This window comes from Amia ocellicauda, chromosome 20, assembly GCF_036373705.1.
Source record: "Amia ocellicauda isolate fAmiCal2 chromosome 20, fAmiCal2.hap1, whole genome shotgun sequence".
NCBI lineage: Eukaryota > Metazoa > Chordata > Actinopteri > Amiiformes > Amiidae > Amia > Amia ocellicauda.
The window spans coordinates 10,146,572-10,170,143 of record NC_089869.1 but is presented as its reverse complement, the minus strand read 5'-3'; the positions used below and the strand labels follow the sequence as shown (position 1 = coordinate 10,170,143).

The 23,572-nt window shown below is 40.1% G+C and overlaps 1 protein-coding gene across 3 annotated transcripts; it reads left to right on the top strand.

Moving 5' to 3' along the window:
- Nucleotides 1-3,062: 3,062 nt before the first annotated feature.
- prom2 (prominin 2) lies at nt 3,063-21,749 on the top strand. Of its 3 annotated transcripts, none has more exons than XM_066693036.1 (24): nt 3,063-3,228; nt 6,746-7,045; nt 9,349-9,410; nt 9,703-9,908; nt 10,148-10,268; nt 10,627-10,690; nt 10,879-10,968; nt 11,518-11,717; nt 12,049-12,123; nt 12,510-12,573; nt 13,008-13,164; nt 14,470-14,622; nt 14,940-15,063; nt 15,500-15,588; nt 15,857-15,941; nt 16,130-16,273; nt 16,393-16,461; nt 16,699-16,791; nt 17,131-17,184; nt 17,522-17,602; nt 18,235-18,303; nt 18,621-18,710; nt 19,356-19,468; nt 19,768-21,749. In XM_066693036.1, the coding sequence occupies exons 2-24, from the start codon at nt 6,814-6,816 to the stop codon at nt 19,814-19,816; spliced, it is 2,484 nt and encodes an 827-aa protein (XP_066549133.1). In that variant the 5' UTR covers nt 3,063-3,228; nt 6,746-6,813; the 3' UTR covers nt 19,817-21,749. The 3 variants fall into 3 exon arrangements, with proteins under 3 accessions (XP_066549133.1, XP_066549132.1, XP_066549134.1); XM_066693035.1 differs by having other exon boundaries at nt 6,743-7,045; XM_066693037.1 differs by lacking the exon at nt 3,063-3,228 and adding an exon at nt 6,296-6,317 and having other exon boundaries at nt 6,743-7,045.
- Nucleotides 21,750-23,572: the final 1,823 nt, after the last annotated feature.

Here is a 23,572-nt window from a genome sequence, read left to right as displayed (position 1 = left end):
ACTTAATGATACATAACCAGCATAATTCCCCTGCAAAACATTTGAGATACAGGACTGACTGTCTGTAACCCAACTAGAAAATGCAGATTTTTCTGCTAGGCAGTCAGAGTCTGACTATATAAATACTGTATAAGTATAATGTGTGTGAGCTACAACTTGACAAAGAGCCGTACACCCAGTAGGATATAATATTACAGGACCTTATATTACAGGACATACAAATGACACTTGGAACACACATTTCACTGAGGGTTACGGGCAGGTTTCAATTTAAACTGCCAATTAAGTGGTTTGCTAACTGAATATTATCATTATTATTATTATTTATTAGCAGGCACCCTTACCCAGGGTGGCATTTCGGCAGACTAAGCAGACACTCTTATTCTTTTCAGGTGTGTTTTTAAATGGGAAACCAATCATGCGATCGGTTTGTACCTGCCCTTCGTGAAAAGTGTTCTGTGACTGAAGACGGTGGTTGTGTAAACTAGTGGATGTGTTTGACGGCATGCATTTCAGAGAACACATGCTTTGCTTGGTCCCTCCTGGAGATGCACAGATCCAGTTGTGGCAGTGCAATGACATGTTGAGTGAAACTGAGCAACATTCAACACCTCAGAGAGTTACGCCCTAACCTGGGGGAACTCCTTTGTTAACAGTCTGTTAATTAACTGCTGTGGATTTCATTGGGGGATCATCATTACAGGTTATTTAACAATTACAGATCACCTTTACACGGTATCATTAGATTTATATCAGATTTACACGGTATACCTGAGGAAAGGTCACTGTATTCTTCCCAGTCACGTAATGACAATCCCCGAAGAAGCAGGCTTTCTTTTCAGTTCATCTCGTCTCTGTCACACGGCTACAGCTGAGATTGGACAGTGAGGTCCTGTGTGTCTTTGTTTGATGTCCATGAGGCGCTTCACCCCAGCTTGCTGAGAGTCTACTACAGAAGTATGGGAGAGTTCATGTCGCTGATGAACAAAGCACTGGACTCCCAGCACTGCTAAAGAGATCTTCCAGCTGTGATTGCCTCAGTGCCGGGGGAAGGGGCAATGTGTGTGGGAGGAGGCGGGGGTGATTGGGAATATACAATCCACTGAGATCAGTCTTTTTTTTAAGATAAGTCTTTCTGTTATTTGGTGATAATTTAAATATATAACAGTTTGCCCAGACATGAATGATTCAATTGTATGTGGGGGTGTGGAGGGGCTATTGTACAGCTCTGACATTCAGACGGCCCACTCAAAACTCTACAGGAAATGTGGGGTTGAAATAGGAAAGGCCAAATTCTATTTTTGTGGAGTGTAGGTTTTTGAGGGTTTCGTTTCAACCTGTTTCTAATATTTAATCGATCGATTTTTGATTTGGCTTTACTGGATGCGTTTCAAGACCTGCTGCCCTCAAAGTGTTTGGGGGAGATTAGGACTCAATTTTGGGCTAGCTATTTATTGACCAAATTGTCATCCAAGAACTCTATTGAAGTGTCCAACATTTCCCACAAAAGTGTTGAAATTCACACTTTACCCAACTCTACCCATAGTGCATCAGAATTCTTAGTTGATCTTGGAAAATGTATGTATGTGTTTGTATTTGTAAAACAAGCAAGCTTTCACATGCATCTGTCATTCTGTACTTGTAATGCACCAACCTAATCTTCTGCTTCTGCGCTGATATTTGTATCTAACAGTAGCTAGCTAGCACATTAACAAGTTCAGGTGATGAGGAGATGTACACCACTGGCTTGGGGTGTACGTTTTCATGCAAAACAGTCTGTTTTGTTTAATTCGGTTTAACAGGTTTTTTTTTTGTCTTGACTACCTCATTGTGTACAAGATAACCACATCACATGTTTATATTTAAGGAACAGTATTTGATAGACATTTTGACAGTTTAAAAGTTATTTATGCTCATACAGAAATATTTATCCTGTTTAGCACATATCTGGGACGTAACTGTTGTATGTCTGCGCTTAGGAGCTCATTGTACCAGGATGTGTGCTAATTGTATTTTGTATTGATAGTATTACTGCACTTCTGTAATTCTTTCAAATGTTTCTTGTGTTGACTGTAAGTCGCCCTGGATAAGGGCATCTATTAATAAATCAATGAATAAATAATGATACATTTTTACCCACTGCCCTAGTAGCCACGTTAAAGTATTTTAGTCTTTAATCTGACACCCTTACTTTCTCAGTCTTGTTCAGGCCTTGCTGAAGATACTGGCCAGGGGTAATTGTTTATTTATTTCACGACTTACCTTTCTGTGAAAACTCAAACACCTTTGTCTTTATGTGCTTAAGTGCAGCTTGTTCTATTTTGGTGCTGATTGCAACTCACGTCTGTAAGCAGAAACCTGTGAACTCACTGTGAAAAAACACATTACAATGCAGTCATCTTATCCCAGATGATGACTGGGTTCTGTTGTCTCAACTAGTTCAGCTTTTATGTGACAAGGAGTATTATTTTCATAGGAATAAAACACACCCGCTTTTATATTTATTCATTTTGAAATGGATAACCAACAATGGATCCTATACAGTATTTCTTACCTACTCAGATTTACTGTTATGCCCAGAATGACACCTACCATTGTACATTTGTATCACCTACAGTATAAATGTGCCCTGGAGGATAAGTATCATTCACACTCCGCTAATACTTTTTTGCAGTATGGCTGTTGTGTCTTCTGTTATTTCCACATTGAAGCTGTGGAGAAGTGTGTGGATTTGCAATTCAAATTAATGAGGAATGTGGCTTTAAAACATTTTTTAAAAACGCTGTTCTATTTTAACCGCCCAGTTATTGCCCAAAATAGCTCGCATGTGTTTTTGGTGACACAAGATCAAATGATGACGATTCCTCTGTGTCGGTCTCTTTACCGTTCCCTCTCCTTGCTCACTCACCATATTTTTTATTACAGTCTTCCTGCCTCCTACCCCCAACCTTTTCCCTCTCTCACTCCCAGGCTGTATCCCTCCCTCACTCCCCCCTCCAGCACCTCCCTCTCTCTCTCTCTCTCTCTCTCTCTCTCTGCTCTCGCCCTCCCTCCAGGTCTGTTAACAGTAGGTAGTATTAAACAGTTGACCAGACCTAAACTTCACACCACGGGCTCTCAGGTTTCCTTGGGGAGGCTCACACTTGTTGACATCAGTAAAGCTGAACTTTTGCATTCTCATTCTTGGCTCTTCTGTTACTTCTCTGTGGGGTTGCATTCATCGAACAGGTAAAGAATTGATTGTTCCTTTGCTTGGATACAAAGCTTGGTTCTGGGTTATCTACCTGGAAACAAAAAATGAGTTGATATATATCTATATATATCTATATATATATATATTATATCTATATTTGTGTGTTACGTATATGTTGTTTTTCCTGGCAGATTTACTGCAGATCTGTAGTGTCAGTCATTGTTTTGTGGTGTGATCGTTAGGAGCAGGGCTCAGTGAGTCAGAGAGTTTTATATAGATATATTTCTCTGAGAACAGGGCTGTGTCGTGTTCTTTCAGATTCTCCCCCTGCACACACACACACTGTGGCACTGGTGTTGTCGTGATAAACCGAGTGCTGAAACGCTTTCGCAGGCTGCTCTTCCCAGCTGTTTCAAATGCTGCGAGTTTTGGGGAACAGAAAAGGATTCCTGGAAGATTCTATAAACTGAGAATTCCTTTAAAAGGACCCGAGGGCTTACATACCACAGCTAGGTTCTCACTGGTTACTCAGCGCTGAATACCAATAGTTTTGATATTGCTTAGCTTATGTATTCTGATATTAGTAATGATTAAAGAAAATGTCATCGTGCGGTACTATACATTTCATTAAATACATCAAACAGACTCTACACAAACCACCACCTCCTCCTCCTCCTTCTACCACAACTTCCACTACTACCATATAAGTATCCTGGATACATGAAAATAATAAAATAATGTGTAATTACTACAATTCATAATAACTGATCAATCTTATTTTACACAACAAATATAATTAAAACAGTCCCATACTTCCAGCAGTTGAAACAGTCTTTGTATGCCAGGCTGTTTATAGATACAAATTTAAAACACACATGCTTTTTTTTTAACTTCTTCCCAAATACAGCACAAATAGGCTCTCACAAAAAATAGCCGAAAGACTACCTTGAAGACCCCCCCCCCGCCCCCCGCTCTTTCATATCTCCTGTTAAAACAAAAAGCAGACAAAACAGAACTCACCTAATCAGTGTACGCCTAGTTGCCCAAGCTTTTATCTTGCTTTAAGCTGAGGTCTGATGTCACCACTCATTTTCAGTGGTCTCAGTTATACATCAAACCACTCTACACATGCCAATCCACTCACTTGAGCAACCACAGCTATGTAAAGTTTTATGTTAAGTCTATTTACAAAGCATCTAAACTAAGCTAAAGCAATGCATTGGTGATTGAAGCTACACCATTCACAGATATTGTTTTGCATAGAAAAACCTTTGAGATCACCACAGAGGGTCCAGGTCTTGCCGATAAGCATTTTTATTCAACACCTTTGCACAAATAAACAAAATGCACAATATCTTCCTCATGATGGACCCTTCAAATGCCCGGGAGGAGTTCCCAAAAAAATGTGCCTTTTATTGGGATTAAACTTTCTCAAAATGTCCTAGTAGCTCTAGTGGATATGTTGATATGTAAATGGAAACACTGCAGAAAACCCTCAACTGCATGAAGCTCAAGTTACATTTTAAAGATTTCACTAGTGAGTTCAATTTAGCATTGTGGTTATGGTTTAATGAAAATAATACAATTATACAAAAACACTGTTGAAAAATGACCAATGTTTCCTGATCATTTGGGTTCCTATCCCAGTAGGTTCAAGAATTGTTACTTCGTAAATCCCCTTGAATTGGAAAAATACATCAGATAGGAAATGCTTAATTGAGTGCAAATAAGATCATGTGACCAGATGAACACTGCAGCGAACTGTCGCAGAACACACAATCAAGAGACATAAACAACTCCACAGTGTGAAGTGGGTGACAATAATGAATGTGTTCTCACTAATTCACCATATAACATAATTAATCTCTTAGATATGTGTGATGGGGGCTGTGCAACGTTTTGACTGTGCATCATAGAGGAATGCATGTCTTTATAATAGATAGTTGTTACCACATTTTATCTGTGGTTAACTACAGCTCTAGCACACTGTGACCCTGGGAGAATGTGTGTCTCCATAGTTTTGCTTTTTTTATATGTGGCTACTGGTCCAAAATATCAGCTATATCCCCCTCAGAGTGCATTTCCAAGAAAGGGACACAAAAGGATACTGTTCTGACCAAAGCCAAATAGAGGACAGTTTATGAATTTGTATTAAAACAGTTAAAGTGTAGAATGAGCTGCACAGGGAATAGTGAACAGATCTCAGTGGTCATAGTGTGAAGAAGGAGAATTATTCCAAGATCTCGAGGGAATGTACATAAGTGAAACTAAAAGGAATTGAATCTTTCATTTTTCAAAGCGAAGGACAATGTCAAGCCCAAAGACTGCTTCAGGTTCTGCTATGGCTTGGTTTAGATGTTGGTGAATGAGCTGAATGGTGAATGGTCTAGAGCTCCTGTCATAATGTATTGACGGCAGAATGGGCTGGTTATACAGCTCTGGAAAAAATTAAGACACCACTGCAAACTTATCAGTTTCTCTGGTTTTACTATTTATAGGTATGCGTTTGGGTAAAATTAACATTTTTATTTGATTCTATAAACTACTGACAACATTTCTCCCAAATTCCAAATAAAAATATGAATGAATGGAATGGCTGCCATACATGTAGAGATGCTGATTTAAGAAAAAAATGCAGTGGTCTCTAGAGCTGTAGTTTTGGTTTTGTGATTAAACAAATATTAACTCATCAAAACATTGAAGCCCAAACAGGACCTGATTTGTCTTTGTCCAAGGTGAAAAAAAAAATGACTTGGATGAAAGTTGTATTCTTAAATATGTCGTTTGCTATAAATACATTAATTACAATGTGATTATTGTGTCCAGACTGTTCTATGGAGTTATTAATGAAGGCAATTAAAATGAATGCGTTTCCTAAATGATTTGCAGCCAAAACATCACTTTGTGAAGCGAGAAACACAGTATTGTAATAAAGCACAGAGACCATTTGTTCTTCAAATCCCAGCAAGAAACTGCACTTTCCACCACGTACACCTGTTCTGAATTCCGGTTTCATTGTGATTTAAATTGATTTCCTCTTCTTTATTTCTTTTTGATTATTTTGCCTTTTTGGTTCCTCTCTGATTCAGCAAAGGCTTTGCAGTTCAGTGGAGAGATCGGACTGGTAAATGCAATATTTTATTACATTTAAATACATACATTTTCAGGAGCTCCCAGGGAAGCTGAACACCACCAGTATATTTTCAACAGGGCAGGGTGGGTCGAAGTCAGCTGGGGACTCTTGGGATTATCACATCCTGGCACCTCCCTGTGGCTTCTCGGGCGCCTGTGGGTTCGGATGGTTAGCAGTTCCAGCTCAAAGAAATCCACCACTCGGTTTCATAGCTGGGCTGAGGGCAAACTGGGCTTACAACGTGACACACAGCAGATGGCTCTGACAGCGTGCAATTCGGAGGATGCGTTTGTCTCATCCCACCCGTGGAAGCACACAGTGGTAGCGTTGAGCTGATTGAGAAAAGAGAAAGAAAAAGCCATGGAAACCACTGCTCGGTCTTAAAAGATTTTGACATGAAAACATCTCTTTTTCAGCAGGCGTGAGCTAGTGCTTTCATGATGAGCCTGTGACTCTTGTTGGCGTGACTGTGGCCCTACAGCGAGACATGGCCGTATGTTTGTGGAGCCCAAGCCTGCTGGGACTGGCCCTGGTGACTGTACTGGGCTTCTGTGATGGTCAGCAGGTCTCCAGCTCCTGCTCCAGTAAACAACTGGCCCTGGACAACCTCAAGGATACCGTGTACTGGCCTGCCCCGAGCAATGACTCTGGCCTGGGCCCCCTCTCCAGCTTTGTCCAGTCCTTTCTGGGGACTGTCCAACCCAACCCCTTTCCTAAAGGTGAGTCCAGCTTCCTTGTCTCTTTCCAAATAAATCACAAGTGAATCAACGGGGAATTACCTGAATGTTTTCCTTATTTAAGTGTGTGTGATATATCCTGTTATTACGTGAACCGAGGGACCATTTATACATTTATAATTTGTTGTGAACAGGGCTTGCTTTTTGTTACCATATTTCCACCACCAACAATAATCAAATGCAACTCAGCGTGTCATCATTGGATCCCACTGTATGGAACCGTTCGTAAGTGTATTTATATATTTCAGTACCTGTTCAATAAATTGCAATCTTTCCACTCTCTCAGTTGCCTTGCACAAGGTTAAATGTCACCATTCCACTTAACAGTTAAGGTCAATCATTTACCAGATGAAGGGCGATAAGATTTAAGGACACAACCTGTTCGACAGAACTGGATTAACAGCACTTGGTATTTTTGCCTGCGCTATAACAGAACTTTGATCTCTGTCGGCTCCGCCCAACCCGACCCTGAGTTCGGCAGCAAAACGGATGATACGTTTCTATTAGAGTTTCTATGTGTTGTTCCACATTGTTGATTCAGTGTTTTGCTAGTGTTGAACTGATTTGCCCCTGTACCTCTACTGTTTACTCAGCTGTTTGCAAACCAAGGTGTAGCTCCGCTTGACTACTGTAAAGTGGACCAGGAAACGGGCTCTGTATTCCCATCATTGATAAGAGTAATATGTTTTTGAACTGGGAACGTGTTATTTCTGTGCACAGACCTATATAAGTCTGAAATCACTATTGAATTGTAGAGAAGTTTGCTTCATACTGGCATTGAACAGCAGCCTGCTTTCTGTGAAAATGTTTCTCATTCACTCATTCTCAAACTACTTTAATAGTTAAAAAGCCCATTGGAAACCTTTGTGTGGTTGTTAAGCACAGTGCGTATCAGTTACAGCTATAGATGTTAACCCAGTTAGCTCAAGCCTTAAAGCAGCAGTAGATTTTAGCACCACCACCCAGCCTTTGTCCCCAGTATCTCTCCTGTCTCTCCTTCCTCCTTTTCTCCAGTACCTTTTGTGCTGTTGTGTTGCATGCTGTTGTGGAGCCTCTCATTCTCTGGTGGCGACAGCAGAGACAGTCATTTATTCCTGTCACAGTGCCAGAGCAATTGGGTTAAGGTGTTTTGTCTCTGTACTGCAGAAAGGTGTCATAAACAGTAATCTTTTACGGAGGTGCACTATGCAGCCCCCAGCTTTCAGCAGGCCTAGTTCTGTATAGAGACTGCAGTGCAATTCTGGTTAAGGAATATGGCTAAGCAGTACAGAAACAAGACTGCTTATGTAGTGAAAAAGTGCCGTGTAGAAGTTGTACAGTGCACCAGCATTTAGAGAACTGTGCCCTCTTAACATCATGCTACAAGACGGCCACCACAGCATAATAGAGGGTTCGGAGAAAAACAACCACGGTAATCCCTGGGGCCAAAGGATTGTCTTACACACACAGGGTAAAGGAACTGAATCTCTTTAGTATTGAACTGAGATCATGAATCCAGGCTGAGAAGGCACACATAGAAACTAAGGTTGTGGCATTTAGGACTGAAAATAGGAGGCATTTCTTTAAGCAGAGAGTTTCAGAGCTCTGGAACAATCCTACCCAGCTGTGTAGTTTTTATAACATTTATCTTGTGCTTCAGTGCGTATTAATGACTGTCTGCCCGTTTACTCTTCAAACTGTCAACTGCATTTGACAGTGCTTGACAAACAAGTCATGATCACATTGCAGCAGAAATGAGAAAAAACAACATTCTGCAAAACAAAAGAAAAATGTGTTAGTAATTTTAGATGACGACAAAACTGTATTCATTGTACCATACCTCAACAATATCTGCCAGTAACATGGTAATATTCTATTTAAATGAATAACTTTTCCATGAGCTCGTCCTTTTAATAACAACAAACACATCGAAATCAGAGGTCCCATAACAAACGGCATTACTACTGTTTACCCGATTCAGTGTAGACAAAATAATGATAAATATTACAGTTGATACTTTCAGTGTTTCCAAATAAATATGTATGTTCATTTTTGTATTTGTTCAATTGTGATTTTTGTCATTTGACATTGAAGCAGACTTTCATTTTCATTTTTTCATTGAAATCTGGACAGAGAGACAGAGAGTTGGACAGGGTGACCTATTTGGGGGGGAGCAGGGAGGCAAGGTCACGAATGCTGGGAAAGTGTGTTAGTCGCCGGATACTTATGCTTGGGAAAGCAGAAGTCAGACAAGATTGGGGTTTTCAGTTTAAAACTGGATTTGACCCTCTCTGCTGTTTTTTCAGACTTGCTGGTGGAAGTGATAAAAGACACCACTTTAATCACACACAAGGAGACCACACTGAAGGTAAGACAACACAAAGATTTTATATTTGACTTCAAGTAAACCTTTGGGTAATTTCTTGTGGTCTATTGTAATTCTAATCCAATGGTTTGTGATTGGGATATTATGAAATTGTCATTGGGCCACTGACACTGACAAATTTGTGTGTGTTGGGGTGTGCTCATTTTAATGATTAGTGTTGTGTCTCTCGCATAATACTAGTCATTTATTGTTAGGGCACTATATTATAAAACTCTGATGTCCAGTGTTACACTGCAGTACGGTAGAGTGTAACAGTGGTATCTGTGTGTCGTAGATACTGCAGTATGAGGTGGGATTTTTGGTGTGTACCGCGATCGGGGTCCTCTTCATCGTGCTCGTCCCAGTCGTGGGCTACTTCTTTGCCTGCTGTCGCTGCTGTGGAAACTGCGGTGGCAGGATGCACCAAGAACAGACCAAGAGCATCCCCTGCAGGCGCCGATGCCTGTACCTGGCCACTGTGGTGATCACAGCCATCTTACTGTGAGGACCTGTCTTTCTCTGACACACCACATGGGCACCAGCTCTCTTTCCCTCTCTCTCTTCCCACTTTGCAGTACATAACTGATTTTAAGGTGATGTTTTTCCAGATGATATTTTTGCATCTTCCAGGGAATGTTTGTAGTCATAGTTTCAGTCTTTGTGAATCCCTGAAGTTGGCTACTCGAAGACTATCAAAAAGAATGCATGCATTACAGACTATCTCTGTTTTTATTTTTCAGGGTGGGGAATATTTGCATGTTCTTAAGCAATGCAAAGTTTACAGTGAACTTCAATCAAAGCCCGGAGGTGTTCAATAACACAGTGGACAATTTGGACACATTCGTCACAACGGTCCCTCAGGTATGACAGGGAAGAGCTACCAAGATACCAAACCGCTATCCTACACTGCATTACCGCCTTTTCTTAATCAACAGGTCTGCTGAGCCATTCAAACCACGGTTCCTAGTAATAGAAATGTAGGTGTAGCGTACAGAATGGTCACAGACTCCTCAATATCGCACCCACACAGAGTCGTCTCCTTCAGACAGCAAAACAAATGACATCTGATATTATTTATCTGGGATAGTACCCAGTGAAATGCAAGTGAATGTTTTAGTATTTTGTGGCCTGTATTACAATCTTAAATATAACAAAAATGGTTTGATTTATCCATAGTGTACAATTCACTTTCACCACTGCGTTTTTCCGTTCTTCTCAGCAAATCGACACAGTGGTGAATGAAAGCTCCTCTGCCGTGAACGCAGTCCAGAAGAACTTGGATGGTGAGGGAAAGAGGGCCTGTTGGGTCCTGATCAGTCAATATAAACTGGCCAATGTCCTTCAGTTATTATATGTTCACTTTGATGGCTTGTTGTCCTTTACCTTTGTACTGTGCCTTGTGGTCTCCATAAACAGGGGTCTTTGTGAGGTCTGACTTGTGCTTTCTCACCCCCTCCGCCTCCTTCTCTAGATATTGGCCCTCTACTGGGCAGACGGTTGCAGCAAGTCCTGAACACTAGTTTCCAACTGGCGCTGAATACGGTACTCAACATTTCCCAAGGTACCTGACTAGCATTGTGAGAATCAAGGATACAATTGAATCAAATCCTTCACCCTGAGCTCAGGCTGAAGCAGTGTTGTGCTTTCGCTTTGCTGCTTGTGCTGGAATCTCGGTGTGAACGGCCCTCTTGGGGAATTCAAATAATGTTGTGGCAATACGGATTTGTATACACTTAGGGGATGTTGTCAAAACATTTTAAAATAACACTTTAACTTGACATTTACATGACAAGTCTGTAAGTGTGACAACCAAAAAATCTTGCAGGTTTTGAGTGGCATGTATTGTAATTCCAGGAAAGGACCTGAAATGAAATGTGTAGGCCGTGTTACTGTGGAGCTATCAGTGAACATTATCGACAACCATGTGGTCAGGGTAATAGGTTTCTGACACATGCCATATTTGTCAACATCAAAATACAACTAAACTACAACTTTGCCACAACAAATATTAGCTGGTCACAGTGGCTATGATACAGCCTGGCCTGGACTACAGGCTTTTACTCTACCCGACTGAGACAGACACTACAAAGCTGACTCTCTTGTCCTGCAGAGCTGAACGGTGCCAGTTTCCAGGTTGGAAGGCTGAACCACACCCTGCAGAGTCTCCAGTCCAAGCAAGTGGAGCTGCAGAACAATTTCACCAGCCTGATCGGCCAAATCAACAGCACGCTGCAGAAGGTGAATTGCACCAACTGCAGCAATTTTTTGTCACAGCTGGAAGGCCTGACTTTTGACCTGGACTTCAATGGGGTGAGCCTGCAGCGTCACGCACTTTCTCACCAACCCTACACATTTATCAGAAAAATGGCAAAGGATAAAATCCTATATCGATAAAATAGTAATGTGAAACAACAAACAAACACAAACAACTCAGAGAATATGATCTGCTGGCCACTGTGCTGTTTCCTTAATCGGGACTTCATAGAGACTCTGGCATTCGTGTCGCTGGTGACAAATATCCGTATCTGTAACCTTGTGTGCACTGTGCTGCCCTCTGCTGATGTAGACTGGTATGACAGTCTGTCCTGTGCTGTGTTTGTTCATGATGTGTGACTGACTCCCCTATGGACTTCCCTTACAGATCTCCCAACTAAACGAGCTGCAGTTGGTGTTGAAGAGTGCGGAGCAGGCTAACCTAAGCTCTGCAGCAAATACTGTGAGTCCTGTCTGTCTGGAAGAAAGGGGGATTAAAGTCATTTCCTGGGGGCGTCAGGACAAGGCTGTGTGAAGTCATTCTTCAGCTGGTGTTTAGATTGATATATTTTTCATATAGACGTGTAGGTTCTGCCATTTAGTTCAACTCGATTTTTTAGATTTAAACTTTCAGAGGGATGGTTTGGTGGTCGGTGGAAATTGTATTATATATATATATATATATATATATATATATATATATATATATATATATATATATATATATGAAGAGCAGGTTGACCTGTGAATTTGGCCAGTTGAGCCCTAGTCAATGGGAAGAACCTTCCACCATATCTGACCATCACCACGGTGGACCTGCCTGTCTGACTGTGAGATCTTCCATTACAGGGCCAGGACTTTTTGAACAGTATTCCACAGAAAGTGACCGAGCAGAGCAACGACATGGTAAACGGTGAGTGTAGTCCAGACCTCCTGCTCTCAGGGCCACTTGGAAATGGCTGAAGTGTGACTCCAGCCTCTCTGGCATTTGGGGGTACAAATGCAGCTAAATGTTTCACTACCCAGAACTAGATATTTGCTATTGCTTCAAATGGAGTTTACAATCTTCAAATGTAGGTTTGTTTTATAAAATGCCCTAGAATAAAATACTGATTGAGCAACTGATAGACTGACATTGTTGGCTTAAATACATCCCTTGAGATATTAAACTAAACACTTTTCATTCAGAGAGAATAAAATCAAACACTGTGCACAGGCCCCTCAGACAGATAGGGCTTTATGAATTGCTCATCTGTTACTGCTATAGTGGAGAAAGCTTCAAATTAGGGTAAATGGTTCTTGCTAGGAGTTGTGATGCTAAAGAGACTGTTTTGAATTCCATGACAGAGTCGAAGAAACAGCTGCAGGAAATTGAGAAACAAATCTCCCAGGTTTCCAAAGACATAGACCTGCACAACCTGACTTTCATCTCTGAAGATCTGCAGAAAGTGAGGAAAGAAGCTGGCCAGTATTTCCCAGATATTTTAAAAATTGACAACTACAGGTACTTTTTAATCACTTTTTAATAGTATTATTATTATTTGCACATAATATGTTTGCACATTTAGACCATTGTACTCTTCCCTTATCCCGTCATCTAATTAACTGTAAGGTGCAGTGTATTTCTTTATCCACTGCTGGATGAAGGCCTCCTCAACATGTTTCCACTTGTATTTCCGTAAAGCCAGCATCTCTTTTCCAGGTCACAGCAGCACATCTTCCCATCTTTTATGGGGTCATCCAGGTCTTCTTTCATCCATTCTGTAGTTACCAGTCCATTGCCATTGTAACATTATCACTCTTTCAATGATGTCCCACACTTTTGTCTATTCTCTGATCCACGTATTTGTTTTTCTGTCTCTTCTTGTTATCCCAGGCATGCATCATTCCATGCTTCTTTGCATTGTTTCCAGTTTCTGAATAATTTTTTAGCGTTTAGTGACCAGGTTTTAGAGCCAAAAGTGGGCATTGGTAGTGTGTATTTATCAAATGCTTTTCATTTCAGGCAAATGGGTAGATTTTCTTTCAGTATCATGCCGTTTCTTCCAAATTTACTCCAATCTATGTTCACTCTTCTTTTGATTTCTTCCATAAGATCTCCATCTGTTTTGATTTTATATCCAAGGTAGACATAATGCTTGACTTCTTAAATTATCTTTGGATGAACTTTGGTCTTACTGAAATCACTTTGAGTCCAGTTTTGTTACTTGCATCCAAGAGTTCTTCATTTTGAATCTGAAAATCTTAGGTTGTTCAAGTAATCTCCATATATCTTGATTCCTTTTTCTTCCCTGTCCTAAGTCTTGAACATACCTATAAAGATTTTTAAATTGTCTCCTGGATTATTTATGTGTCTATTTGTTATTTGTTTATTTGTGTTTTTTGTGACTTCATGGGGTTGGATAGTTGATGTGGCATTTGTAGATATATTTAATATGATTGATGTGTTTGCTCACTGTTTTGATTACTTAGAGCCCTGATGACTGAGTGTGTATATATTAAATCAAATGCATTCTCGCAATCAATAAAGACAATCATCAGTTTATAAATGTATAACAACCAAACTATTAACACTTACTAACAGGCTTACAGAGGGTTGATGTATGAGAACAACTGCCCTAGTGTTAGTAGCATACATATACTCACTAGTAGAGACCAGTTACTATCCAGTAACGTAATTCATTCTCATAATATGTGTAAATAATGTATACATGCAGTTTGAGATAATCTGAAGTGTTAACAGCCTTCGAGCACCGCGGCTGCTCTGGTTATGCCTGTTCTCCTGTGTGATGCTGCCCTCTGCCCCCAGGTGGATCGCAGGTTTGGTTCTGAGCTCTGTGGTTCTGCTGGTGGTGGTGTGTAATATCCTGGGCCTCCTGCTGGGCCCAATTGGACTGAAGAGCAGAGCTGACCCCACTCAGAGATCGGGCATGGCGGACTGCGGGGGCATGTTCTTCATGGTGTGAGTTCGGGTAGTGGTGGTGGCATGAGGACACACACACACACACACACACACACACACACACACACACACACACACGGCACAACAGTACATTTTATAATAATAATTCAATATGTCTAGCCTGTTAACCCAGCTATATTTGCCATGTTGTTTCTCTTATCGACTGTCCTAGAATTTCATACGAAAGTGAAAATAAGAGCAACGACTTAGCTGTGTGAACAACCAATTAATGATGTTCTGACACGGGGGGGAATTGGCCTCTCTGGGAGAAAAGCATGATGGGAATTTGTGTCTAGCGTGTGTCTGCTGTCTTGCAGTGGTGCTGGCTTCAGCTTCCTATTCTCCTGGCTCTTTATGCTGGTGGTGCTGATCCTGTTCCTGGCTGGGGGGAACATCTACACGCTGGTGTGTCGGCCCTGGGGGAACCAGGAGCTGCTGCAGGTAACAGCGTCAGCTTTAGGGGAGCCAGGCTGGGGTGCAGTAGCATTAAGCCATTAATTTACTTCCCAATGCATACTATATGTAATGCCAAATTATTGTTTGATAAAAAATGAAAAGCTTCATGTCTTCCTGGTGCTAAAAGGTATGTTATATTACTGCTGTATGGCTTGTATGTATTGACATTGACACTTAAAGGATATTGTTTAGTACTTCTCCTTGTAGCCAGCCTAGTTTAACCAGACGTCTCAACCTCAATTCCTTTAAAAGACCATAACACAATGTTAAGTGTCTAATCGATCAAATAACTACATTTATTAAGTAATTCAGCAGTCCAGATATATCGAAGACAGAGAGAAGACACTGCCCCCCTGCAGGAACTGAGTTTGAGAGCCCACATGAATCTAAAGAAATCACTCTGAGCTCTGTGTGTGTGCAGGTGATCGATACCCCAGGCCTCATCCCAAACTTCCAGTTGTCTACAATTTTGGGCGTGAAGAGCAACCTGACCTTCACAAAACTGTACAAGTAAGACCACCATGAGTGCATCTAATTGCGGACCAATGGGCACCTTGATCAGTTTTGTTCTTTACGAGATGGGGTGGATGGTGCTTTGTACCTTTCCTCTTTGATCTTCCACCACTACCAAAATGGAGTAGTCCCAAACACCTACTGAATAACAGGATTTGTGGATATGTTGAGAGCAAGCTGGATAAGTTTCACTGTACTGAGGGTTGGGGGTCTGGTCTTCACAGGACAGGGCTCTGTGTTTGAAGGGTCACTTCTCTGTTTGCAGGGACTGTCATGACAACATGTCTCTGTGGAAGACACTGCACCTGAGTGAGCTGATCGACCTGGACAGCCTCCTGAATGTCAGTACGGTAAGAGCAGGGATCCGCCCTCTCTGAGTATGTGTAAGGCTGTTGATAAGTTGTGTATGAGAAGAATTGTATGCAGGGCCCTATGCCTTACTGGGGGGTTGTGAGCTCTGGTCAATATGACTTATTGTCCCCATCAGCCGTATGAATGTGCCACTGTTTACCATCCTGCCCTCCCCATCTCTCCACAGTACACCGGGCAGATTGAGGCAGCCTTTGACATGGACAACATCACGCTGCCCCCAGTCACTCTGCTGGGTGCCGCGGCCCGCAGTCAGCTGACGAACATGTCCAACATGGCAAAGCATATCGACTTCACCAACGTCACCCAGAAGGTCAGGTCCACAGCTGTGCAAGATCCCCAGATCAGCCCAACAAATCCAAACCATGTACATGTTGGAGTCATTTAAAAAAAAAAAGTTACGTTTTTGTTTTTTGCTCCTATTTGTTGCAGATTAACTATTTTTATCAAGCGGATCTGAACAGCAAAGCAAACAGTTTGGAGGCGCTAGCAGCAACTGTGGTGGGTGATTAATATTATTCTGATTCATATTAATAATATTATTACTAGTAGTAATGATAGTAGTAGTAATAGCAGCAGTGTACTAGTAGTACTAATGTTAGTAGTAGCAGTAGCCACACCTCCTGTGTGTTGGGTGTTGGTGATGTCATCGTATGTGTCAGTGGAGAGTGGTGTGTGTGATGGAGAGTGCGATGTGTACTGGATTAATGATTACAGGCGTGTTACTGTGTCTCTCAGAATGACCATGGTGTGAAGAGTGAGCTGCAGAATAATGCATATGATATGAGGCGTCTGAATAACTGGACCCAGACAAACATCACGCCACTCCTGGTGTGTACAGCTTCTGTTAAACACAAACCATTGCTTGCATCTCACTTTCTAAACTTGGGCTTTGCATAACATGTCTTCCATACATATCATTTTATATCTTTAGTTGTTTTGCCTCTTTTTTCTGCCCTATTTGGAATCTCCAGTTGGTGTCCTCGGCCCACTGCTTGCCATGTTGTCAAAGCTATCTGCTGTTTTTCACATTGCAAGCCTGGCATGCCCACAGCAGGGGTTAATCCATGCAGTTCACACAGTGCCAAGATAACAAAACACTGCATTTCAATTCATTGTGATACTGACAGTAGCATGACAGTGCAATTCAACCGTTTCTTTATTTCCTAGGTTGATCTGAACAGCATCGTCACGAATCTGAGTGCCTTCTCTTCAGGGATTCCTGTAAGTCTCTCAGCTCAGTTTGTGACGGATCCACAGCATGCAAGACTAATCCCACGGCAGGCTTGTTCAAAGCTCTTTTAGTCTGAATTGCCTTTTCAGATCATTAAAGCCACAGCCTGTCTCATGTTTGTTGGAGCTGTCCAGCGCAGACAGCAAAGCCCACCTGCAAGGGAACTCGGTATATTTCCACTGTGGGCTTTTTACGCTTGTTTGTTTTATTTGACGTCTGAAATCACATTTTTATGACGTCCTCTGCTGTAGTACGAATGTGGAACTGGCCATTGTTAGTTGTCTTCTGCTAATGTTATTCTCTTGTTTTTCTTGATCTGTTTTTCAGGGAATGGTGAACAATGTAGTGAGTGAAGTGGATAACGCTCAGACATTTATAAATACCAACACTTCGGGAGTCATCAAAACAGTAAGGAATTTCAGAGATGTATCCAAGAACAACAGAAACCGAGGGTCTGAGGGCTTGATGTGGCTTCTCTGCTTTTGAAGTCATTTTCATTCTTTGATTGAAGAAGATCAGTTTGTGAATGTGAATAACAGTTTAATGCCTCTAGCCTCCTGAGCAACTGTTTTTTTTTTATGATAATTTTACTCTCCCTTTAGGCTTCATGTAGAAAGGTTTTCTGTCAAACAAATCATATAGAGAAAATAGAATCAGAGAGCTGACACATATTTTTTGTTTAGCTCAGAAACATCCGAAAATTCACAGACATATCTTTTCATAGAAATAAGTTATTTAATGCTTGTATAATATGTATCCTGATCTGTTAATGCTAGGAAATTGTTTGATCTGCTGTCTGTCTTTTCCAGAATACAGACTTCTTTTTGGATTAAAAAACAATCAAAGCTGTCCTTTGTGCTTGCAACAATGCTGCTATGGCAAACGTTGACATGGGAATATTTGAAAAACATAACTTATTTGAGTTATTTTTCAGATTGTTCCCATCTCTGGCATAAAGCAACTATTTATGAGTGTTTGAACTGTGGGTGGCGGCAGGGTTATGTGATTCTCATGGTATTTTTCTCCGATTCCTCCCCCAGGAAAGTAAAGCATTCCTAAACTGTCAGATCAGATACTTTGAGACGTATGCTGACTGGGCAAAAACAGCTGTAAGATTATTGTTCTCATGTTAAGCATTTTGTGTATGTAAAACAAACATGTTTTATTAGTTATTATAGAGATTACCTGTGTCTTTTTAGTCACCCAATATGACAGGAATTGAAAAGGCAAGTAGTTTTATTACTGGGTCTACAGCTGACAATTTGTGGGTTCATATTTACCATGATCTACTTATAAACTACTGTGTTTCGTAGCACATAATTCAAATGTAAAACTATAGTAAGGAATGTAGTGTTCGTACAGAGAAAAATTGTGCAGAATGAATGAACACCAGTTCAGTGAGGGCTGCCTCTGTGTCCTGTGACAGATCACTCAGGACGTGGGCCGCTGCAGACCTGTGGCCGACGCGGTGGATGCAGCTGAGGTGGTGATGTGTTCATACCTGGTGGAAACCATGGTGAGTGTCCATCTTCATCTGAGATCTTCCGTTCCTGTGAGGAGGGGACAGCACTCTTGACTGGGTGCTGATGCTTGGGTCCACCTGTTACTGCTCCTTCATCTGTTGGTGTCCCTATTGTTATTAAAAATACTGTGTAAATCCTGTAAAATACCTCACTGGAGCTTGAAATATTCAGAAAGTAGAAAATTACCTTTTCTGAATACGTGTATGTCCACATTGTTCCCTTTTAACAGTAAAACAGCTGAATTCAAACAGATTACTATTGTATTATCTCAGCTCTCGTGTTAAACACTGTTTACTTCTGTGGAACTGGACTAACTTCCATGTTTGATATGAATTAAATACAGAGCACACACAATCGTTACTCTTAGGAAGTGGAGTTAATACCTACTGGGAAGATAACAACTGGAGTTTTCAGCAATTTTTTATATAATTATTTAAGTATACAGTTATAAACATAAATGTTACTATACGTTTTGAGACAGTTCATATGCGCTATATGTGTTTTTACAAAGCAATTATAAAAATAGTAGCAAAAAGCATGCACACTCTTAATTTGAAACGGTTATTCTATAATTGTATATCTCCCTCACCCTCATTTCCCTCAGTAAGTCCCTGCTCTCTCTCTCTCACCCCTGTTAGAATGGCTTCTGGTTCAGTCTGGGCTGGTGTATGGCGTTCCTCCTTCCCAGCATCATCCTGTCCATCAAACTGGCCAAGTTCTACAGGAGAATGAAATACACTGACGTCTATGAGTAAGTTGTGCAACCCTTCATCTAGCATTGAACTCTCTCTCATATCTCAGTCTCGTGGGGGGTAAATAAACACACTTTTTGTATGTTAAATACCACAAACCACAGTTTAGTGCCCTCCAATCTGTATATATATCATGCTTTCAAATGTTTGGCTTGTAAATGTGTAAGAATGTGGATAAACATTTATACACATTAATCTCTTATTTGGGCAACTCAAAATGCAATGTGACCATTAGTTTCCTTTGCCCCTTCTGCAATGAAGATATTTATTAAATAACTTTTTCCTCTGTGTATTTTAGGGACCACATCCCAATGACTGACATGCCAAGAGCTGTTGTGAAGAGATAGCGTGAGGGAAAACTGGGAGAGGCTGCAGGGTGAGAGGCGACGAGGGGCCTAGATCAATCTTGGATTCCCCAAATACCCCCCCCGAGACTAAAAAGCATGTTACTCCCTGGCTTCACACTAAAACAGAATGCCACTCTGTACAGCTCGGGTACATCACACCTATATGGCAAGCCAAATTATCATTTAGAGATATCTTCAATTGCATTTCAAGATATCTTTAAATAATGTACAGATATATCTAAATTAATTTGAGATGTCATTTATCTCCATTTACAGATATCTAAAATCAATGTAAAGATATCTTGAATACATTTAAATACATTTTGAGATATCTGCAAATAATTTCAAGATATCTTTAAATGACTTCCTGTATGCTGAGATTATCACTTCCTGTTTACTCTTTCAGGTACATAGAAATAAATTAACATGTGAACGGGAGTGATAATCTTGGGCTACATACAGGAAGTCATATTTGCAGATTGCACATATCTCTAATTAATTTCAAGATATCTCTAAATATGTAAAGATATCTTAAATACGTTTACAGATTTCTTTGAATATTTAAAGATATCTTGAAATGCAGTTATAACTTGGCTTCCTATACACCTAAACCATGATTCATTTCATAGACCTCTCCTTGCTCCCAAATCTTCTACATCTGTATACATTAACTAAAGGGATTTTTATTTTGACGTCAGGCTGTCTGGAATTCCAGTGGGAAATAAAATGGTAAAACTACCCACACACTGTTTAATTCCATAGTCAAGGAGATTACATACACAACTGTACTGTAGTTGCAGTTTTAAAACTATGGTGGACATAGTTCTAGAACAGCTCCAACTATTTGTTTTACTGTAGTGGCTGTGAGATCAGCAAAAATGACTGGATTTCCTTATTTATTTCTCGGCAAACGTCCTTATCCAAGGGTGACTCAGAATTTACAGTTATAAGATCAGTGCTGAAATATTTCCAACAATCTGTACTGAAAGAACAATACTGTAAATTAATCAATTTTCTCTAGTTTATGAACTGCAGTACTTGACTATAGTATGTCTGCTAATCAAGAATTGTCTCACTATCAATCTGCCAACATGCCCTGACATTTGCATTGCATTCCTAACAACTGTGTAATTGAAAGCATTTTATATGTGTGTGTGTACGTGCAAAACAGTTCCAAATGACAGAATATTTTTTTGATTTTGCTTGTATTTATTTTTTATGGTTTGATACCGTTTGTCTGATTCTGTTTTGAACGACTGCAGGTGTGGTTTCTTAAAGCACAAGAAGAAAATTATCTCAGTGGTTCAACAAACACTGAATGTACTGTGAGGAGACCAACATTGTGTGAAGTATTGTACTAAACGCATAGCTGTGAGTGCCTTACAACCACCATTAGAAATGTCAATTTAATGAGGATTTAAACACTTTATTTTTCGTAAAGAACATAATTTTCGGAACTTTTGATAAATTTATGATTGCACTTTTTAATAATATATTTTTTGATACTTTTGGTGGAAAATGCTTGTCTGAACCCTTTTAATATGTATATTGACATTAATGTGAAGTAAAGCCATAAATTATTCTGACTTTGATGAGAAATAGTTCAAACAGAAATATGTCCTTTGTTTTCAGATCACCATTGATTGTGCTAAATTGGGTAAATGTATATTTAATTCATACTCTGTTTATTCCACATAAAGATCAGAAGACTTACATTTGTAAAGTTTTGTGCATTTCAGTTGTGTCTTGACATTCCTGGTGAACCCTGGCTTAATTTATATAGACCTTTTTGAATCACTACATTTTAGAGGGCTGCATTTAGAAAATAAATCTCCAGAGGGCGCTGTAGACTTAATATAGATCTTAATTTTTAGCCAATGTAGGAATCCACAAACTTGGTCATAATAAAATACAGCATTGCATTATTGGTACAGCTACAGATGTGCTCTCATTTACTTCATTAACCTGATTGACACGATCTGTAGCCAGTGAAGACTCCAAAAAAACAACAACGGAAGGACGTGGCTCTCCTGGACCAGAGCTGGAATATGAAAAGCCAATACTGAGGCCTCCTGGAAGATCTTCCTGTCAAGGACTAAAAACAGTCCACCTCATATTTAGTGTCTCCTGACGAATCTGCCAAAATCTACATGGATGCAATGCTGCAATTTATTAAGCATCTACATATAGCCAGTTTATCTTTCTTTGTTTTTCGTTTGTTGATGCAGATTCAGCACTGTTTATTAATTGTACTGGTGATTTGTTCTTTTTGCTTTGCTTTCCATTTAATATTTCTGATAGAAACACAGACAAAGCCTAAAAATTATACTGCCGAAATAAATACATTCAAATCACAGGTACGAGATTAAGAGTTCTCTCAGTGAGTACATGCATACTCTTGCCTAGAAACACTTTTGTATATATATATTTACATAAACCAAGGTTCACTGTCATTCATCCTTTCCAAAACAGAAAGGGAGGGGGGTCTGAGCTCTTCATACCTTTCCTGTCTCCTGTTTGAATCAGTTTTGCAGTTGTTTGTAATAAATCAGGTTTCATTGTGACGTTGAACGCACTTCACCTCACACAGGTCTGACATTTCTGCAGGTATGAGAAGGAACTGATATTTTAGATGTATAACTGTTGGGGGATTTGCTTTCAGCATTAATCTTGCTCAGATGTAACTCCTTCATGAGCAGACAGGCCATTTGACTCCCATCTGAATCTAAATTTGCTTACAAAGCATATAGAAATGAAATCATTGTGATGTGTTTCATATAAATAATAGTCAAACCTTTTTTGAGGTTTACTGAAAAGCTTGAGTTTGATTAGAATTTAGTGTGACAAGCTGACAAATTGCCTCTAACTTGACGGGACTTGAAACATTGGGATTTTCATTTCAAGATCAGTCGATTAGGTTTTCTGTGAGTCTGATGACTTGGTAATTTGAAGGATTATAAAATCCATCTCCCATTGTTTTGCAGAAATGCCCAAATGCTTCCAGTCTTTACTGCCTTTTTGTCCCTTCAGTCTAAAGGATTAGAGTCTCCTTTCCTTGTCACCACCCCCTACACATTCACCCCGGATCCTGTCTGAACTTGCTGGTTATACAAGTAAGACGGAATGCAAGAGGATGAGTTTTTCCTTGGGGTCGTTTTGGTAAAGCACTTGATATCGCATTTCCCTATATAACACCACACACAAATTGGCTATTGTGGTGCTGTAACCTTGAAATGACACAGATGTTCCTCAGTTTTGTTTCCATGGACGTCTGTATTTTTTGGCATTCGTCATATAAACATCGCCTTTAGGAAATCCTTTATATAAGTGCTGCTTTTATAGCAAGGGATGAGGTTATAGGTGAAGAGAGGCAATTATTAATGCGGTTACTTCCCTGTGTATTGGACTAAAGAGGCATTCTAGAAAAATTAGGCTATTAAGTTGTTTAATGTTCATGTCATTCAAAAAAATGGGAGTCCTTGGCATATGCTTCTATGAGTAGCATTTATAGGGTTAAATATATATATAGCAATTGAGATAATTCTTTTTTTTTTTTTTAATCATGGTGCCAACTGCCAGTACTGATTTACTGTTATGGAGTTTTGGTGTATTTAATAAACATAGACACATACTTCTAATTTTATGTTGCATGTTTTCATTGCTTTATTATAGAGTCATGCCAGCAACTTTCTATTCATTAAATCAGAAATTATAGAGAGACATTTCCAATGCGGTTACTGATCTTTAGCTTCAAAA

Coding starts and splice junctions, on each gene's coding strand:
- prom2 (XM_066693036.1), top strand. CDS start 6,814: ATGGCCGTATGTTTGTGGAGCCCAAGCCTGCTGGGACTGGCCCTGGTG. Junction 16,792..17,130: donor CAAACATCACGCCACTCCTG/GTGTGTACAGCT, acceptor TTTATTTCCTAG/GTTGATCTGAACAGCATCGT. Junction 19,469..19,767: donor AAATACACTGACGTCTATGA/GTAAGTTGTGCA, acceptor TGTGTATTTTAG/GGACCACATCCCAATGACTG.